Below are 20,720 nucleotides of genomic sequence, written 5' to 3'. Positions count from 1 at the left end.
GATCTATTACTCAGAAAGGATTTGATCCAGGCCGTGGCTGAGGTCGAGAAGTGGGCAGCAGAGTGAAGGTGCCTGCATAAGATTTGGTGGTTTACCAGATCGAAAGCCGCAGAGAGGTCGAAGTAACATTTCTAGTTTGCCCTTGTCCTTCAAGACCTCAATTTGGGTTTTCAGATCTATCAGAGCCGTTTCAGTCCCATGTCTAGGGCGGAATCCAGATTGTCGTAGACCTAGAAGATTATTGGATTCCAAGTAATCTTGGATCTGTAGGTATGCTGCACGGTCTAAAATTTTAATCAAGAACGGGACAGTGGTTATGGGTCTGAAGTTAGTGGGTATGCTTGGGTCTAAGGATGGCTTTTTAAGCAATGGGATCACCCATGCGTCCTTGAGGTTGTCAGGGACAATACCTGTTTTAAAGGAGGAGTTGATAAAGGACGTGATGAATGGGGCCAAATCGTGGGCAGATTCCTTAATGATGGGAGCGGGGCACGGATCACCTTGGCAATTAGATTGTTTGATTCTCAAGATGATGTTTTCTACCTCAGCAATAGTGAGCGGTGAGAAGGCAAAAGGTTTAATATTAGACGAGTCTAGAGGGAGGGCCCTTACAGGGGTGGGAGGATGGTTGTCCAGCTTCAGACTGTCTTGTTTGTCTTTAATTTTGGATTGTAGCATAGAGATTTTATTCAGTAGTGCTGACTGAATGTTGGCACACCATTTACTATCTTTAGTGTAGGTGTCGGGGGAGGGAGGGGTGGCTGGAGTTTCGAGCTCTTTTAGGATCTTAAAAAGTTCCTTTGTTTTCGTCAGCTTGTAGGATACGGTTATTAAGGGACTCTTTTCGCAGTGATAATGGCTTCTTTGTAGGTGAGGGATGCAGGGAAGAAACCGTCTTTATGCTCATCAGAAGGGTGGCTTTTCCAGCGATTTTCAGCACGGCGTTTAGCCTTGAGGAGCACTCTTAACTGTGGTGTGAGCCAGGAGTTGAGATGTGCACGTGGTTTAGCCTTCCTGCGTTTGATGGGGGCGATAGAGTCTATAGCCGTGAGCATACTAAGGTTGTAGGTGTCTGCTAAGGAAGTAGGATCAGTACAGGAGTCTGAGGCATCTTATTGTTCGATTTGATTTGAATTCCTCCCCTTTGATATTGAATCCCAGTCAAAAGGGGAAAACATGGTGGGGGTGGGAGGAAAAGCACCAGCAATGCGATCTCTTTTCTGTCCTGTTCCACTTCGGGTATTGTATCAAAATTAAGATAGTGCCCTTATTTGGTATTGAGGGTTGGGGCTCCAACTTGAAATATATATTACTCTGTTAAAGTAGATTTCCTTTTAGAGTGAAATTATCTCCACCTGCGAGTCCCCCAGCACTTTCTACTGGACTTTTTTTTTATCTGTTTCTCCTGAGTGAGTGGAGTGGAAACTTTTTCCACTCACTCACTCGTTTACTCTGTAATTGAGGAAAACTGGTTATCTCTTTTGTTACTTTTTAATGGCATTACGCTTTCCTCCATGTTTTCTGGCATCTGGGTTAAGTACGGTTTATTTCTACCATGAAAATGCCCGTAGAGTGACCATATACTCAAATGGCAGCTCTTGTGGTTGTAGCTTTGTTCTTTGTGGCATATCCTTTCTTGGCAGCCTTCCTGCCCCCTCAGGTTGCAAATGCCCATTTAATGTCATAAATATTTGCATGGTTCCTGCAAAGCACGTCTGATCATTTCTGAGTGTGCCTGAATGCTAGGCAAATGTGGGGTAGCTAGTGTGTTATATATATGGGTTGACAGTACTAGGGGAATGTTAAGTGTTGCTATGGGGATGGTGAGCATTCATTATGTGCTGTCATTGGTCATTGCATGGTTGATGTCACAATGTACTGCTATGGAACTTAGGCACTTGTTATGTATTGTATCTGAGGCAGTTGGAGATCTGATGCTGTGCTGGTTGGGGGTCTCAACTATCTGTCCGATTTATGCTCAAATAAATCTCCATATAATCTTACCAGGTGCGTCTTGCCTCGCTACATTGGCGACGAGGATGGGATGGAAGAAGTGAGGAGCACTCAGGAGCGGTGAGGAGAGCCCGCGCTAGCCTTGATGGTGAAGGAGTACCTGGTCCCGAGACCCCCAACCCGGCGAAACGTTGCGGACCAACCTGTGTCCTGGGAGTCCACTCAACGATTCCAAGTGGATCGCTGGTTGCTCTTTGTACGGGGTGGCAAGCACTGTGTGACGCTGCCCGGTACCTGCGGGGGCAGAGGTCTGTGGATGCCGAGCCCAGGTGTTGTTGGGATGCGACACGACCGCCGGTAACTTGTTTTGCCGGTTGCTGGACACAGCTGCTACGTTGCCACAAAACTGTCTATCCGGAGCGGCACAGCGAGTGCAGACCGGAGCGGGGAGTATTACGGCTCTCAACAAGTCGTATCTGGATCGAGCGGATTGTCTCGGTGTGCTGCGAGGTGTGGGTCTAAGGTCTCTTCCTCCTGGAGATGTAATGCCTTCTCACGTGACGCAAATTTGGTACATTGACGGCGAGTGCGTTGGTTTGGACGCAGCTTGCCTCAGAGTGGTGGAACTACGCTCTGATCTCGGGAAGCATCAATGAGATTCACCAACCGCCCAGGGCCCGTTTGGGAAGGCGGCAACGTGTTATCTACTGAAGTAAAAGGGGTAACTTACATTTGATATTGGTCCAGGTGAGGAGGAACGTGGCATCTTTACAAAGGAGCATTATTTGCTGACTACATCTGCACATTGTATTTGGGTACATACGGGTGTATTGTCAGTGTTTTCTGTTAAGGTTGGAGAAATCGAATAAAATTTCGGGTCGCACGTGTGAAGAGCACAACAAGCTATAGATGATACTGTTAACATGGCTATGTCTGGTGTCCCTGGGCCACAAATGTTCATGCCTACCCAGGCCCACCTAGAATCAAGTGGGGCCCATGGAAAAGGGGATTTTTACATTACATTAATGCAACTTGTGGCAATGGAATGTCTACGGAGAGGAAGGTATCCATGTTAATGCACTTTTTGGGCTATGCCTGATGTTGCGGAATTGGACATGGAAGGGGGTGGTAATGATTTTGACTATGCTTTGCTTAAACTAGACAAACATTTTGAGTCAAAGATCAGCACTGTGTTGGAACGATACCATTTTGGAATGAGGTTCCAACATAATGGCAAGACAGTAGAAGAATATGTAACAGCTTTAAGACACTTGTCATTGAATTGCAAATTTGGTGTGTCGTTGGTTGAACATATAAGGGATCAGTTCATGTTACATTGTTCAAATGATAAAATCCGGGAGGAGGTGTGGCTGATGGATGATCCCAATTTAGATGAATTTATAAGTATTGCTAAGCGGATAGAACACACTCTGCAGTGTGTGGCGAAATTGTGTACTAAAGAGTCAAAATCTTTGCAGCCTATTGAAGTTTTGAAGATTGGTGACAGTAAGAAAGGAGGTACTAAGGAAAAAATAAAATCGAGAAACAAGCCTGTAAGAGGGAATGACATTGCTCAGAGCAAGAGTGGGGCAGGTCAAGCTCAACTGAGTAATAAAAATACTCAGAAGAATGTCGCTCATAGAGGTCCAAGAAGAGATGAACGTTTATGTTTTAGGTGTGGAAGTGCACGCCATTTATCAACCTCACCAATATGCCCTGGTAGACGAGCAAATTGCAGTATATGTAAGAAGTGGGGGCATTTTGAAAACTGCTGTAAGAATTATCGTATTGGTGGGGCAAAGGGGACCATGTTTGTTGAGGATTGTGAGGTTGGGTCGTCAGGAGAAGGTGAAGAGTCCGAGAGTGAGGTGGTCACAGTTAATATGGTAAAATGTCCGGAGAGTGATGAGTGCGAACATCCTGCTGCGTGGGTTAAGGTGAATGGACAAGTAAGAATGTTAGCGGACTCATGCTCAAAGATTACACTGATGTCGAGGGTTACCTAAGAAGACATAGTACATGGTCGAATGGAAGATTTAATCCCATCTGATAAGAATCCTGGAGATTATAATGGTGGGAAAATAGTTGTTGGGATGCTTTATGGCTCATTTCAGTTTTAAAGGGAGAACGACATATGGCAAAATATGTTACAAGGAAGGGGGAAACCTTACTCGCGTGGAGAGAACAAAGAGGATTGGGCATCAAACTGGATCCCAATAGCGAAGAACAAGTCCTGAATATTGGTAATGTGAGGGGGGCTGGCAAGGTGGGAGATGTTGGCAATGACTTGATAGTTAAATATCCTAAAGTCTTCAATAATGGGGTAGGATGTCTCAAGGGTATGGTACACAATTAAGTTGAGGATGGGAGTAAGCCTGTATGTGCAAAACTCAGACCGTTGCCTATGACGATGCGTGATGCTGTGAAGGACGATTGGAAAAGGTGGGTATCATTGAACCAGCTAAGGCTGTAGAGTGGATTTCCCGGTTGTGGTGGTAAGGAAGCCTAGTGGAGAATTAAGAGTTTGTATAGACTTGAGGGAATTAAATAAGTGTGTTATAGCTGACCGAAACCCACTTCCCAATATGGGCGAATTACTGAGTGGAATTGGTAATGCTAGGTTCTTCGCGAAGATAGATATGGCAAGTGCATATCATCAAATTGATTTAGATGTTGAATCGCGGAAACTTACGGCATTTATTACTTATGAGGGGATATATCAATTCCGACGCATGCCGTTTGGGCTAATATCTGCTTCATCAGTGTTTAAAAAAGTGATGGACAAGTTACTAAAGGGAGTGAGTGATGTCTGGTGCTTCCAAGACGATGTGTTAGTGTGTGGGAAAACTGAGGAGGCATTGAGGGGAAAAAGTGGAAGTGGTCCTAAAGATATCCAAAGATCGTGGAATTACGTTTCGAGGACAGAAGTGTGTCTTTTGCACCTGTATGGTGGAGTATTTGGGCCATGAAATATCGGAGGGAGGCCTTAAACCAAGGAGAGATTTGGTTGATGAGATAAGAAGAATGCAAGTTCCGAGAAACAAGGCAGAATTGAGATCATTTTTAGGTACCATAGAATTCTATCATCGTTTTGAAGAAAACTTTGTGGATAAAGTAACAAATTTGAGAGCTTTGCTAAAGAAAGGTGTTGAGTTTGATTGGAATAGGAGCTGCCAAAAGGAATTTGAAGAAATAAAATTGGAGAAACGATATGGCGAAACCATTAGCTATGTACGACACCAAGAAGAGGACTATTCTATCGGTAGATGCTAGCGAAATGGGGATTGGCGTTGTTATGTCCCAAGTGGGAGCGGATGGTACTGAAGGTGTAGTGTTACATGCTTCCCGGATGTTGAAAGGGGCCGAGTTCAATTACTCGGTTCTAGAAAAGGAGGCCCTAGCGTGTCATTGGGGAATTGAGAAACTTAAAAAATTTGTGTGGGGTCAGGAATTCACTTTGAGAATTGACCATAGACCGTTAAAGGCAATTTTTGAAAATAAAGGGCTTGATAAAGTCTCAAGGAGAGTTGCCTGCTTGGTAACTAGGTTACAATGTCTTAAATTTAATATGGAGGTTGTTCCCGGTAAAAGCAATGTACAAGCGGATTATGCTTCAAGATTGAGAGTGGAGGGTAGCGATGATGGGAAGGGTGATAAATGTGGTGATATTGGAAATATGGTATTTGCCACTATGGAAAGGGTGATACAGAAAGAAGAGTGGGTTGAAGCTTTGCAGTCTGACGATAGAAGGAGGCGCATTATGGTTTTTGTCAGGGAAGGTTGGCCGGAAAAGAGATTGTTGTCGGGAGAGGAAAGATCATTGTGGGAAGTGAGATTGGAATTGTCTGAGAGATAGCGTACTATATCGGTGGGACAAGTTGGTTGTTCCTGGGAGTTTGAGAAGGTTGGTGGAAATTGCCCACTGTGGTCACGTGGGTGTCTGCAAGACTAAGGACGTTATAAAGGCTGATTATTGGTGGCCATGTTGTGACCGTGAAATCGAGAGAGCAGTTGGTGAATGTGCAGTTTGCATCAGATCAGGAAAAAACATTTCAGCTTTGGTGCAGCCAGCGAGAAAAACAATGGTACCAGAAGGTGTCTGGCAGGATCTTGCCATTGATATTCTGGGCCCTGTTGATATGGGTACGGGACAAGGAAGGTTTGTTATTGTCATGCTTACCTCTCCGCCCTTCTCCACCCGGCTCCGTTGTGAAACCCAAACGTCCCTGCTTTCCGGCTTCCTCAGCCTTGAGAACGGCTAGACCGTTCTACACTCAATGGAAGTTATCCGGGAGACGCTAATCCAAATGCATGGATCACATGACCAACGCGATGACGTTTACGTTCACGTGTGTCCTACACACGTCAGCTCACTCCATTTAACGCAGCGGAAGCCTTGCAACTACGCTTCTGATCGTTGTTACTCATTTCGCGTTGCGGAGCTTACTTCTGCTTTTTGCAGACGTTTTCTACCTCCTAAGGTACGGTTGCTTTCCCGCGTTCCGACGCAGCTCCTGGCAACTTCCAGCTTTCCTTGAATTGCCCGTTTCTTCCGCGCTCGCTCGCGGTTCTACACTCCTCGTTCAAACGGAGTCCTACCATTTACCCTTGGCATCTTCCTGTTATTTCTATTGGAAGCTTGCCGCATTGCTGCTCCACACCGCAGCTTCCTATTGCTGTATAGAGACTTCAGCTGGCAGCACCAACACCCTGCAGAGTCCCGCTCTGCCTCCATCTACCAAGATCCTGCGCTCATCAAACTTCTACTGTATTAAGGACTTGTACTTCCTGGATCAAGATTCTCCTACACGTGCACTGGACTCTGGACGCTTTCCTGTGTGTGCACCAACCCGTCTCTAGTGCGGCCCTCGTTCTGCTCGGGTTAGATCCCTCACTACCCTTTCCTTGCCATTGTTTCCTTGGATTCTTCGGACTTCGAGACTTCCTTGGCTACACATCCAGGTTAGTGTGTTCAACATAGGTTCTTATTGTCCTTCATTTCAATCATCATTCTAAATTAGTTCTTCTTTATCAACAGCCTGGTGAATATTGGTCCACTCACACCCTTCCCACTAATAGCTCTATCTGACTGTGGGTTTTACTAGTCAGAGAGTGACATTAGTTAGAAGGTTCTCTTTTGATACACTACACCTTACCTCTGACATCTTCCGTTGGAAGAAGACTTCGAGTGTATCCTTTATTGCTACCAGTCTGTATCCTTTTACGAGAACCTTTGAATCATTCTCCTGTATCCATTGTGTTTCAGTTTTTAACAGAATCAGAAGCCATGTTGGAGGAGTCTGACCCCTTATCTGTCCTCACCCAATTGGTGGCGGATTTGAGACAGGAAATGATTACTGCTCAGGACACCCTGCGTCATCGTATGGACGTGATGCAGGACGCCATACATGCCTCCTCACAAGGAAGGGCTGCCACGGTTCCCGTTGCCTCCACTTCAGGTGCATCTGCACCACAAATAGAATCCGTCCAGGTGTTGATGCTAACCCAATTCCCTTTGGCTCCACCCGAAAGGTTTACGGGAGATCCAAAAAATTACTGCACTTTTGTTAACCAGTGCCGTCTCCACTTCCTGTGTAGACCCAGTTCATTTCCGGATTTGACAACAAAAGCAGCCTTTGTATTGTCGCATTTGGGAGGCACTGCTGCAGCCTGGGCAAACCCGTTGTTGGAGACCAATAGCCCTCTATTATATGACTGCGATGAATTGCTGTCAGCTATGAGCAGGGTGTTTGACATGAGATATTCCACTCAGGCAACCGATTTGGAACTGTTGAATCTACAACAGGATAGCCAACCGTTAGTGGCCTATCTCGCACATTTCAATCAGTTGACAGCGGAAACCCAGTGGCCTGAAGATAAGACGACTGCGGTCTTCTATAAAGGACTATCCGAGGAACTGAAAGACGCCTTGTCAACAGTCCCTGTTGTCCCATCAGGATATATGGAGTTAGTCAATCTTGTTTTACAAATCGATGCTCGGAGAACCGCCAGAAAGGGCGAAAAGAAACCCTTCTTATCCGCGCCAAATCTTCCGGGGGCTTCTCAGCCCTCTTCTAATGAGCCTGAACCCATGCAAATAGGTGCTATTCGGGGTTGTTTGTCCGCCGCCGAGCGAGAAAACCCGCCGTAAGAATAACCTATGCATGTACTGCGGTTCAGCGGAGCATCTACTGATTGCTTGCCCTAAAAAACCGGCAATAAAGTCAGGAAACGCCAGAGCTCGGCAGTAGTGGGAGTCCCTATGCCGAGTACCAAGACTGACTCCGCTTTCTCACTAAATGCTTCCATTGCGGTTACGGTGTCTTTAAGTTTCAACAACATCACCGTTCAAACCCAAGCTATGATAGACTCTGGTGCAACAAATAGCTACATGGATATTGCTTTCGCCAGACAGTCAACCATTCCTATGACCACTAAAACAGTACCCGAGTCAGTCAAGACAGTCAATGGTTCTGCACTGTCTTCTGGTCTGGTAACAGAGGAAACGTTGCCTATAACTGTGTCCCTACCTGACGGTCACACTGATAATATGGTTTTTGACATAATTGCGGCACCCCAATATCCAGTGACTCTTGGTCTGTCTAGGCTTAAATTACACAATCCTGTGATTGATTGGGTCACTGGTCATATCCAATATCCTTCGGATCACTGCAATGCACACTGCTTCTTGGATTCCGGTGGTGTTCATGATACACCTGTCTTGGCCTTCCTCAAAGGGTTGTCAAGAATAAACACGCTGGCGTCACCTAAATCACTGATACCTCAGGAATACCATCAATTTGCTGATGTGTTTGACAAAGGAAAGGCCGAGGTGTTGCCGCCACATCGTCAATACGATTGTCCAATTGAACTGATTCCCGGGGCCAAAACACCCACCGGTCGAGTTTATTCCCTTACCAAACAGGAAGACGCTGTCCTGAAGGAATACATCGATAAAGCCCTCCGGACTGGGTTTATACGTCCTTCTCAGTCCCCGGCTGCATCTCCTTTGTTTTCCGTCCCTAAGAAAGAAGGGGAATTAAGGCCCTGCATTGATTACAGGGCCTTCAATGCCATAACGGTTAAAAACCAGTATCCCCTGCCTTTGATTGACGTCCTGTTGGATCAATTGGGCTCTTCAGTGATTTTCACTAAACTGGACTTGAGGGGTGCTTACAATCTTGTAAGGATTAGGGCAGGCGACGAGTGGAAAACCGCTTTCAAAACCCGATATGGTTTATATGAGTACCTCGCCATGCCTTTCGGTCTGTGTAATGCCCCCGCGACCTTTCAGTTTTTCATGAACGATATATTCAGCAATTACATGGACCAATTCGTGGTCATATACCTGGATGACATCTTGATTTACTCAACATCCTTAGAGGAACACGTACAACATGTATCCAAGGTACTTCAAAGGCTAAGAGAAAATCATCTCATTGTTAAAGCAGAGAAGTGTGTCTTTCACTCCCAGGAGGTGGAGTTCCTGGGTTACGATATTACTAGTCATGGCGTCGGAATGAGTCGATCCAAGGTAAAAGCCATCCTGGACTGGCCAGTCCCTGTTTCTATCAAGTCCTTGCAATATTTTCTTGGATTTGCAAACTTTTATAGACGCTTTATCCATTCCTTCTCAAGAGTGGTGGCACCGCTTACTGCACTAACCAGCCCAAAAAATCCATTCCACTGAACAACAGAGGCTCAAAGGGCTTTCGACCTACTCAAGGAGGCGTTTACAACGGCACCTGTTCTGCAGCACCCGGATCCTGAATTGCCTTATATCGTTGAGGCGGACGCCTCTAATCAGGCCATAGGTGCGATCCTTTCTCAGGTATCCAAGGACTCTGGGGTGGGACACCCAGTGGCGTTTTTCTCCCGCAAGCTGGCCCCATACGAAAAGAACTACACAGTGACTGAGAAAGAATTGTTGGCCATCAAAGACGCGTTACTCACATGGCGTCATCACCTTCTTGGTGCAAAACACCTGGTGACTATTTACTCCTATCACCGTAATCTACAGGCCATCAAAACCATGAAGTGCCTTACGGCCCGCCAGGCCCGTTGGCATTCGTTTTTTGCCCAGTTTGACTTCCACATCTCCTACAGACCCGCAAGAGAAAACACCAAAGCAGACGCGTTATCCCGTCTGCACTCTGGGGTGGACAGTGGAGATAATAAACCACTTCTACTGGCGGACCACGTGGTCTGTGGTTGTTCTGTTCAACCTTCATTAAAGAAGGATATCCTTGATTGGGTTACACTTAATCCACAGGAAATACATGACCTTCGTCTTGATGTTAAAGGTGGTCTTCCGTTCATGAACGGACTCCTGTATCTACCGACGGATGAAAAACAGGTACCAAAGCTTTGCATTGGGGTTACGATTCCTTGGTCGCGGCTCATCCGGGTCAAAAGAAAACATTGGAACACCTACAACGTTGGTGCTGGTGGCCCAAGATGTCCAGAGACGTTGTGGATTACGTTTCGTCATGCGCTTTATGTGCACAATGCAAAAACTCATCTAGTAAACCTATGGGATTATTACGTCCATTACCGGTTCCTCAAAAGCCTTGGTTTATGGTTTCCATGGACTTCGTAGTCGAACTACCTTCTGTCCACCGTTATGACAGGGTCTGGGTAGTAGTCGACTATTTCACTAAAATGGCCTTGTTCATACCCTGCCAAGGTATTCCTACCGCGAAGATCCTGGCTGATATGTTCCTAAAGCACGTCTTTCGGTTCTTTGGTTTGCCTTCAGTTGTTATTACTGACAGGGGCTCGCAGTTTGCATCCCGGTTCTGGAGAGCACTAACTTCTGCCTTGCTTATGGAGGATTGCACGTCGAGTGCTTACCATCCTCAAACTGATGGGGAGACAGAACGTGTTAACGGTACTATGGAACAATACTTACGCTGTCTCTGTCTTCAGTACCAGTCTTCTTGGTTTTCACGGTTACCGGCGGCTGAGTTCGCATACAATAACTCTTGCCATTCTTCCACGGGTATGTCCCCGTTCTATGCTCTTTATGGGCAGCACCCACGATCCATCCCAGTGGATTTACAGCCGACCGACATAGTTCCTGAGGCAAGTGACAAATTGAAGGCTCTGGCCGCTCTTCCTACCAGACTAAGGGGGCATCTATTGAAGGCTCAAACAAGTTCCAAATACTATGCCGATCAACATCGGTCGGCTGCCCCGCTATACACCGCTGGTATGTCTGTCTGGTTATCTACCAAAAACCTAAAGATCCCTGGGAAAAGAAAACTACTGCCTCGTTTCATTGGGCCGTACAAAATAACACAGGTGATCAATCCTGTTGCTATACGGCTGGATCTGTCCGCACGCTGGCGGTTACACCCTGTGTTTCATGTGTCATTGGTCAAGCCTAGTGCATCAAGGATCCGGTTGCCTGTTCGACCCTTAGCGGTTTCTGTGAAGGGCACTGATGAATATGAGGTCCGTGCTATCCTAGGTATGAGGATGCGAGCCGGGGTTCCTCATTACCTTATTGACTGGAAGGGCTACGGTCTGGAAGACCGGTCCTGGGAGCCTTTGTCAAATATCCATGCTCCTGCTTTGTTACGTCGCTTCCATGCGACAAGGGGTGTGGGAGGCCCTTTGGGGGATGGCACTGTCATGCCTACCTCTCCGCCCTCTCACCCTGCTCCGTTGTGAAACCCAAACGTCCCCGTTTTCCAGCTTCCTCAGCTTTGAGAACGGCTAACCGTTCTACACTCAATGGAAGTTATCCGGGAGACGCTAATCCAAATGCATGGATCACATGACCAACGCGATGACGTTTACGTTCACGTGTGTCCTACGCACGTCAGCTGACTCCATTTAACGAAGCGGAAGCCTTGCAACTACGCTTCTGATCGTTGTTACTCATTTCGCGTTCCGGAGCTTACTTCTGCGTTTCGCAGACGTTTTCTACCTCCTAAGGTACGGTTGCTTTCCCGCGTTCCGACGCAGATCCCGGCAACTTCCAGCTTTCCTTGAGTTGCCCGTTTCTTCTGCGCTTGCTCGCGGTTCTTCACTCCTCGTTCAAACGGAGTCCTACCATTTACCCGTGGCATCTTCCTGTTATTTCTATTGGAAGCTTGCCGCATTGCTGCGCCACACCGCAGCTTCCTATTGCTGTATAGAGACTTCGGCTGGCAGTACCAATACCCTGCAGGGTCCCACTCTGCCTCCGGCTGTCTACCAGGCAGTACCAACACCCTGCAGAGTCCCGCTCTGCCTCTGGCTGTCTACCAGGCAGCACCAACACCCTGCAGAGTCCCGCTCTGCCTCCATCTACCAAGATCCTGCGCTCATCGAACTTCTACTGTATTAAGGACTTGTACTTCCTGGATCAAGATTCTCCTACTCTCCTACACGTGCACTGGACTCTGGACGCTTTCCTGTGTGTGCACCAACCCGCCTCTAGTGCGGCCCTCGTTCCGCTCGGGTCAGATCCCTCACTACCCTTTCCTTGCTGTTGTTTCCTTGGATTCTTCGGACTTCTTGAGACTTCCTTGGCTACACATCCAGGTTAGTGTGTTCAACATAGGTTCTTATTGTCCTTCATTTCAATCATCATTCTCAATTAGTTATTCTTTATCAACAGCCTGGTGAATCTTGGTCCACTCACGCCCTTCCCACTAATAGCTCTATCTGACTGTGGGTTTTACTAGTCAGAGAGTGACATTAGTTAGAAGGTTCTCTTTTGATACACTACGCCTTACCTCTGACATCTTCCGTTGGAAGAAGACTTCGAGTGTATCCTTTATTGCTACCAGTCTGTATCCTTTTACGAGAACCTTTGAATCATTCTCCTGTATCCATTGTGTTTCAGTTCTTAACAGTCATTGCCTTGATAGATAGGTTTTCAAGGTGAACAGAGTTTAAAATATTGAGGGATGTTACAAGTCAATCTGTTGTGGAGTTTTTAGAGAATGTCTTTGAGAGGGAGGGATTGCCAAGGAGCCTCCTCACAGACAATGGTCCACAATTCACGGGTAAGTTATTTCAAGAATATGTGTTCAAATGTGGAATTCTGCACAAGAAGACTGCATTATATTATCCACAAGGAAATGGTATGGTTGCGAGAATGAATCGATGGATAATGGAAGGGATTCGAGGAGCAAGTGCATGTGGTAGCGACCGTAGGGTTGCTGTCAAAGAGCGTCTGTATGCTTTGCGGATGGCCCCAAATGCTGAAACGGGGGTAAGTCCCTTCGAACTGATGAGGGGGAGAAAGGGAAACACTGTGTTGTCACCTGCTTGGCTGGGGAAAGTGAGGGAAACTAATGAAGGTAGAGGAAGTGAAGAAAAGGATGGAAGAACGAAAGGGAAAATGGGTCAAGAAGATGAATGAGAAAACTCCAATGAGGAAGGCAACAACAGTTGAGGTGGGTGAATGGATCAGAATACGGACATCTGTGATAAATAGGAAGGGGGATCTGTTGTATTCTGATCCTGTTTGTGTTCAAAGGGGCGGTTAGGATAGAAAGTGGTCAAATTTGGAATTTATCAAGAGTTGCGAAGATAAGAAAGTAGGTATCACAAATTATCCTTGTACCATGCCAACGGTGTAATGCCTGCTGATGTTATGTTGATATTTCCATCATTTGTTCTATACTATGTTAAATTTAGGTTTCATTTGTTATTTTTTTAATGTTATTTCAGATATAAGGGAGAGGGGTGATATACATATGGGTTGACAGTACTAGGGGAATGTTAAGTATTGCTATGGGGATGGTCAGCATTCATTATGTGCCGTCATTGGTCATTGCATGGTTGATGTCACAATGTACTGCTATGGAACTTAGGCACTTGTTATGTATTGTATCTGAGGCAGTTGGAGATCTGATGCTGTGCTGGTTGGGGGTCTCAACTATCTGTCCGATTTATGCTCGAATAAATCTCCATATAATCTTACCTGGTGTGTCTTGCCTCGCTATATAGCGGTCTACCACTGGACAGTCTTTACCAGTTTGAATGTTGCGCTTCTCCTACCACTGGATAGCTGGGGTCTCACCCAGCCTAATGTTAGGATTAAAGGACGGTATTTAGAGTCATTAAACACTTCAACCACTGCAGCCAAGTCGGGAATAGGGCTACCTGGCCCCCATCCACATTCCAGACAGAGTGATCTCTGCTGCTCTGCCAGAGCTAGCCTCAGTGACAAACACTGCATCAGCCCTGGCATTCATTTTTAGCACAGGCCACATTCCTTCTGGCAGAGAGCCTGCTTCTATCGTGCTTTGAGATTTTCGAACTGCATAGAATTTGACATTTACAATTTTATTCAGCTAACAGTTATTTGCACCTTATATTTAAATAACTGCATTCTTTTAGTACCCGCCCATGTATGTGTATACGATTATATTTGCATGAGAGAGCTTTCCCAGTGCCTCCTTTTCCCCGATGCCTTGTAGTGCCTAGAAGTAGTCAAAAGAAGTCTTGCCTAATTCTAAAGCGCTTGGGGGCACAGGAAGGCACTAGCTCCTTCCCAACATTCCCCACTTTCGTTACTTTTACAGTAACAACTCATCCCCACCTGACATATCTACAACCCCAGAAATATTATTTCAGTTTCGCTGTTTATTGTACGGCAATGTGTTTTAGATCCCCCAAATGATACCATCATTTTTGCACCATTAGGGACTATATTGGCACAACATCAGAGACCCAATTGGCACATGCAGAAGAGGACCAAGAATAATATAACAGGCACCAATATTTTTACTGCTGCCCACAGCATGATGGGACCCAATCAAAGGCAAGCGATAGCCAAGCCGTGTTCTGTACTCCACCTTCTTTCTTCATTTCAACACCTAGATTGTGCACCGCCTCGATGACATGGGATAGTGACCCATTCTCAGCATCCTCCAGGGTTACAAAACTGCTGCAGCTGCTTCCCAACTTTTTACATAATCCTCCTTCTATGGCTGTCAGCAAATCCAACATGTAGCGGTTCTGCATCGTCATGATTCCCAATGCACGGAGCTCTATTTTGTTGGCATTGGACCCATTTTCTGTGTCATTGGCCAGCTGGGCTAGCTCCCATCGGACTATCTGCACCCAGTTGGCGTTAGCAGCGGCTTGTACCCCAAGAGCAAAAAAAGATGAAAATAAAGTCTCTGCTGAGCTAAAAAGTCGATGCTTAGGTATTCCTCTGAGCAGTGCGGAAGAGTCCTTTGAGACATAGTTTGATCTCTTCTTTCTTCCCCTGTTGAAATAGTCTTTTCTGGCAGCATCACACAAATTCTTGTGTGATCTGCAAGTTTCTGCTTCTTTAGGTGCTGGAGTGGCTGTTGGCACCTTGACAGCATTTCTTCTCCCATCAGGTGTTCTTCCAGGATTACTAGTAACATTGAGTGCAGGGTGGCCAGAACACTTACACCCTCCAGGAGGGTCGTAGGTGCAAGGAGGCTCGTCGGTCACAAACCCAGTAGTAATCCATCACCGCTGCCATCATATCAGAGATCACAAGAGTGGTTGCACTGTGTGTTTGCGCCAACAGGACTGTTCCTTCATTGCTAAAAACAAAGTTCATAGTCTGTGGCTCTATGTATTCGCACTGGCTTCTCCGTTGTTGCAATCCAGGTCAGCCTGTGATGTATTGGGACCATATTTGTGCACACAGTCTCTACTCGGGCTATTGTGTCTTTGCTGTACTTGATCAGTCCATCTGCCAGGCACGTCACTGTGGTGCCCTGCCAATTGTCACTGACATGCGAGTAACCTCCCAAGGAAAAATATGGTATTTGTAGACACTTGCAGTATTTCGTGTTGCCATTGCATAACGCTGGGTCTAGAGCAAAGCTCTTCAACTGCACGCTGCGTGCCTGGAATGTGTCCTTTATCCAACATAGTGCAAGATGTACCAGGCATTGTGCCTCCGTAATTGTGACAGGATGTGGAACTAAAACCTTAGGTGCCCCCGATGTGCGCGGCATAAGTGCACACACTTAACAGCTTTCATTGATCACATTCCTTCCTGCAGTGCGCATATCAGAGTACCAGCTATTGGAGGAATGCGTAAATGCCGTGAGATACCATGAATCAGGGTGAAGTGGGATTGAGATGAACGTATTCTTCAGATCCACCACTATGAAATACGTCGTTGTCTTGGGGATGGCTACACAGGATTGTGGCCGGATTTTGAACTAACGGAAATGCCTTCTGCTACACATCATTAAGAGGACGTAGTTCATGGATCATCCTTCAACTACCTCTTGTTGCTTTCTTGACTTGGTACATGGCCGTATTACACGGGGACGTGGATGGCACAATGATGCCTTGCTCTAATAGAGCCCGAATAGTGCCCTTCATCTCTTCCTCTGCTTCCCTTGACAACGGGTACTGCCGCACCCTCTGGAGTACTGCTCCTGACTGGGATCACATCTCTCATTAAACCAACATCATGTGGATTAATAGTCCATAATTGCGCTAGCACTTATCGCATGACCCCCTTAAAAAATAAAGACGGGGTCACCACTGCCATCAAGGGGCACTGCACCTTCCTACACTGCAAACAATCTGAGGAGGCCTGAGGGAAACTGACCCACAAACTGACCCTCCGACAGGTTTTTAAACCTTAATTTGCAAACACGTTTGTGGATGAGCCCTCTGTAAGGGGGAAAGGTGTAGCTTATACCATTGGCAAGATCAAAGAGTCAAAATTAACTCTAAATTTAACAAGCAATTATAATTTTTGTTAATACAATCATCATATTAAACAAAGAGCATTGAATTTACTCTTGCTTCATACATTACAATCGTAGCAGAATAAACGGTGCAAAAGTAGAAAGTTCTTCAGACAAAGATTCTGAATGAACCACTTCTAACAATAGTGTTGCGTGCTGTCACAGGAGTATCTCGAATTATAAGGGTATGCCTAATCACGCTCACACCAGAGTAAATGCATCCCTCTAGGGACATAATGCCAAGAGTCTATCTTGCAAGGATAACAAATGTAATCTTTACAGAAATGAGGATGGGCAAAGAGCTCTGCTCTCTGAACAGTCTCTTCTGTCCCTCAACCGTTCCCTTCTCCTGCAAACTGGTGCCAGGCAGGAGCTTGTATACTCTTGGCTTGGTCACTGGATATGGGCATGGCTCCATCACACACCGTCCTGCTTCCATACAAGGGATGTTCCAGTCTTGCTTTCTTCATGGTCGGAGATTTCGGTTAGCACATGCTACTTTACAATTTACTTCCTTACACAGACACACACTGCAGCCCTGCAGACTTCACCTTGAGGCCTAGCCCCAGGAAAAACTAAACGTTTCTATAACAAATTTTCATTCATACTCCACTCATCTTAATCATATTTTTATCTCCTGTAATACTGTACAACAAATCTGGAGGCCCGCTTGGCTTTCCGAGTATCCCAGAGCTCAGAATTGTTGCAAAGCCTGAAGCCGTCCTGCATTCCTCTGAAAATGGAATGCACTGGTGTAGGACTACACTCCAGTCGTGGGGCTGGATACTCTGAAAGCATCATCTTTTCTGCAGCACTTGGACCCCTCTTCACCTTGCTGCTGCTCTTCACCATGGAGCAACACCTGCCTGGAACCAAATTCCTACTGAATGTCTGCTGACCCTGTCAAATCAACTGTTGCTGCCAACTGCTGATCCTGTGGGGTCCCCCAGCATCAGGCGAACCGAAAATGAACCATTTTCACCCCCACCCGGCTGTCTGAAGAAGCCCTGCCCAAATGATCAGTGAGACTCCTGCGGTAAATTCACTGGTGAGCCCCGTTTTCCCCAACAAGCCTCTGTTACCCGGGGTTGCTTGATATTCCTGTCTGAGACCAGAGGGGAAGTTTGCTCATATATCAAAGTCCCTGGTTCCTCTTTGGAATACATTGAGCATGACATCCACCTGTAAATGCCATTTTTAGGATTGTATGAGCCCACTTTGTGGGCTCCCTAGAGTTTGGCTTTTTGCGGTCTTCCCTGGTTCCTAGACTTCATTTTTGTGACCAGATAAGACCTTCCACAGAACTCCCTACACCACTGCAATCCTCTTTGTACATTTTTGATGTACTGCTGTAGTAGACCACCTAAATTAATGCTTATAAAGCAACCCATTTCGGTCGTAGGGCGATTTCATCACCTTGAGTGTGTTGGGAACTAGCCTGGTTGCAGCCTTTGATCTAGTTTTGGCTTCACCGGCGGAAGCCAAATCTTAACATACTTTTGAATTTTAAACCATGCAAGAAGGGCCGAGTGTCGTTTGCACATAATCAGTACAAGTGGAAATCTAAGTTTACATTTAGCTTGCTTAGAAATTCTCCATCAAACGCTGCAGCTTACTGTATATTATGCAAGGGCACCATTAAATTGCACTTGCCTTCTGTGCCCTTTTTAATAACTATGCCAAACCTCACAATTAAACCACAGTTCTTAAAGTAGCAAAGTGAATGGATGTCTGCTTATAATGTTTAAGTGCTGTACATATTTAAATCTTCCCTTAAGTTTCTCTATTTTTCCATGACTTCAAAATGTATAGAATATTTAGATCCAAAGAGCTGAGCGAGCAGGTGGTAAGAGGAAGTAACTGGGTACAGATTCAGTGCAGTGCCGGAGATGGGGAATCAATAGCATAGTCCAGCCCCAGGCCTGGAAGTGGAAAAAGTGCTTCTGCGAGTGTGGGCAGAGTGTACCAGCTTCCAATTTATGTGTGATGCAAGATTAGTTTTATTTGCAGTGTTTAGGATATGGATATCCCAAGTTTCTGGACGAACGAGGACAAGTAAAAGAATATATAGGAGCCATAGAATCATGAATTGTGCAAACCATAGTATGAACTGAAAAAAACACAAGTCCCAATACACAGTGCCAGTGGAAAGAAATGTTGGGCCCTTACGATGCTCTGGGGGCTCCCGGCGCCGCGGCCTCTCCCGCCTTATTGAAACCACAGACTCTGTCTCCGTGTCCTGCTCCAAGTTTTCATGACTGCCAGAAATGTTTGGACTGCAAAGGAAAAACAAATGTTGAATGAATTTTTAAGACTAAAAGCATCAGGGGCTTATGAACCCATCAGACAAAGGTTTCTGTGCCCGAGTCTCCAGATACCCAGACAGTAAAAGCACACACCTCTTCTAATGACAATCCACAGCCAACACTCAAACACGTAATGAGGATGAAGCCCAACCGTCTTCACACTCACATGTTCAGGCAATCCACAACAAACGACTAAAAATTAAAAAACAAAAAACCGGGACTGCCTCATTTGTAATGCCACCTGATACTTTCAACAGGAAACTAATTTGACTGCCAACCAAGCTGCAAGTAGCTTGTAGCTAGGGCCATCAATGACTATATGTGCATTATTGAATTTGGTTACCTGGTTTTAAAAGTTGGTGTACAAAATGGTCACAAGATAAAGTGCAGAATTAAAAGGGATATATTTTAGTAATATTTGCAGCGCTTCTGTTACCGTTAATGATGGAATGGGAGCAGTAATCCACTGGGGTGGTGAGAACTAGGACTATATCCTAGTAAACCCGCTGCATAAGTCTCTGCCCCCTAAATCATCTACTTTACGACTTTTATCAATCGGTTTGAGTGATGTAGGTGCATGCAAGTCGGATGCTTTCTGTAATACAATTTTGCAGATCATTCATTAGCAAGGAAACACGTGAGCTGAGCAGCATAAAAACAAGCTGGTGAAATAAACTGCACTAGAAAGAGAAGGTGAATGCAGTTTACCTATTTCAATCAAACCAACAGAAAAAGGAGGATAAAGAGGCACCCATGTATAGGGTGCTTCTTAATACACAAGATGTCACCATGGCCATTGCAGAGAAAATTATGTTAAAAAAATTAAACCAAGAAAAAAAAAGCACAAATTTATAAAGGAACTAAAGGAAAGCTCTATTATGTCCAATGGACTTGGCTTGGTTTGCATTATCTTGATGGAGCCACTGGTGGAGTGATGCTAAGGGTAAAAAATGCAGTTTTTTGTCTATACAACATATCCCAAAGAGTGTCTACAAAACAACTGTTGCCTATGCAGGCACACCAGATAAACTGACGGCCAGCACTGGAGTAGCAGCCTAGGTACAGGTTTCCTGAACCATCAGGCAGGGATGAGCAATTGCTCCACCCACCCATGGCTCGCACTTCCAATATCTGTAGGCACACCGAACATTCACAGCTCTGGTCTGAATCAGCAATCATTTGCCATTTGTACGCAAGTACAAATAATGCAGGGGCTGTACTCACTGAAAGGATGGGGGCCGAGAGTCTCCAATGCCGCTTGTGCGTTCTGCCGGAGGAGGTGGCAGTGGCGGCGGCGGAGGGGAAGGCTCCAGCCTGACCTCCACTGGTGCAGGCACGGTCACCTCCGGCAGTGGAGTTTCCGAAGACACCAACTGAAAAATAAGGAATGAGACTAGTGAGTGTTGTGGGTGGTTCAGGCAAACTTGCTCTTCCACTCATATAGTGAGTAGTCCATGGTACATTAGAACTGTCCAGTATCTCAACTGATGAGTCTTTCAGAAATGCATTTTTGAGGTTCTCGCTTTAATCACACACTTCAGACCATTTCAACGGAACGTTGTTTTACCACCACAGGTGCAGAATACAATCACCCTAGTAGAGTCCCCCCCATCCTTGGACTGTGAACATACACCAACAACATCTTTCTTTCGCTCATCACATTTCCATCACATCCCGTTCCCGTCATTTCCATCTTTTCAATATTCGTAAAGTTCGACTTCTTCTCACTTTCAGTGCCACTAAGCTTCCAATCTTTTCTCGACTA

At 45.8% G+C, this 20,720-nt stretch overlaps 1 protein-coding gene across 1 annotated transcript in view; it reads right to left on the bottom strand.

The window, feature by feature from the left end:
• DVL2 (dishevelled segment polarity protein 2) overlaps positions 1–20,720 on the bottom strand; it is a 454,758-nt gene that overhangs the window by 327,688 nt on the left and 106,350 nt on the right. Inside the window, exons 3-4 of the mRNA XM_069645872.1 lie at positions 20,180–20,328; positions 18,819–18,925 (exon numbers count right to left, since the gene is read on the bottom strand). Coding sequence (XP_069501973.1) covers positions 18,819–18,925; positions 20,180–20,328 — 256 coding nt within the window. The remainder of the gene's footprint in view (positions 1–18,818; positions 18,926–20,179; positions 20,329–20,720) is intronic.

The sequence above is a fragment of the Ambystoma mexicanum genome, chromosome 1p (assembly GCF_040938575.1).
Source record: "Ambystoma mexicanum isolate Mex_15411 chromosome 1p, UKY_AmexF1_1, whole genome shotgun sequence".
Lineage (NCBI taxonomy): Eukaryota > Metazoa > Chordata > Amphibia > Caudata > Ambystomatidae > Ambystoma > Ambystoma mexicanum.
Note: the sequence above shows the minus strand (reverse complement) of the source record. Positions and strands in the feature narration are given on the sequence as shown.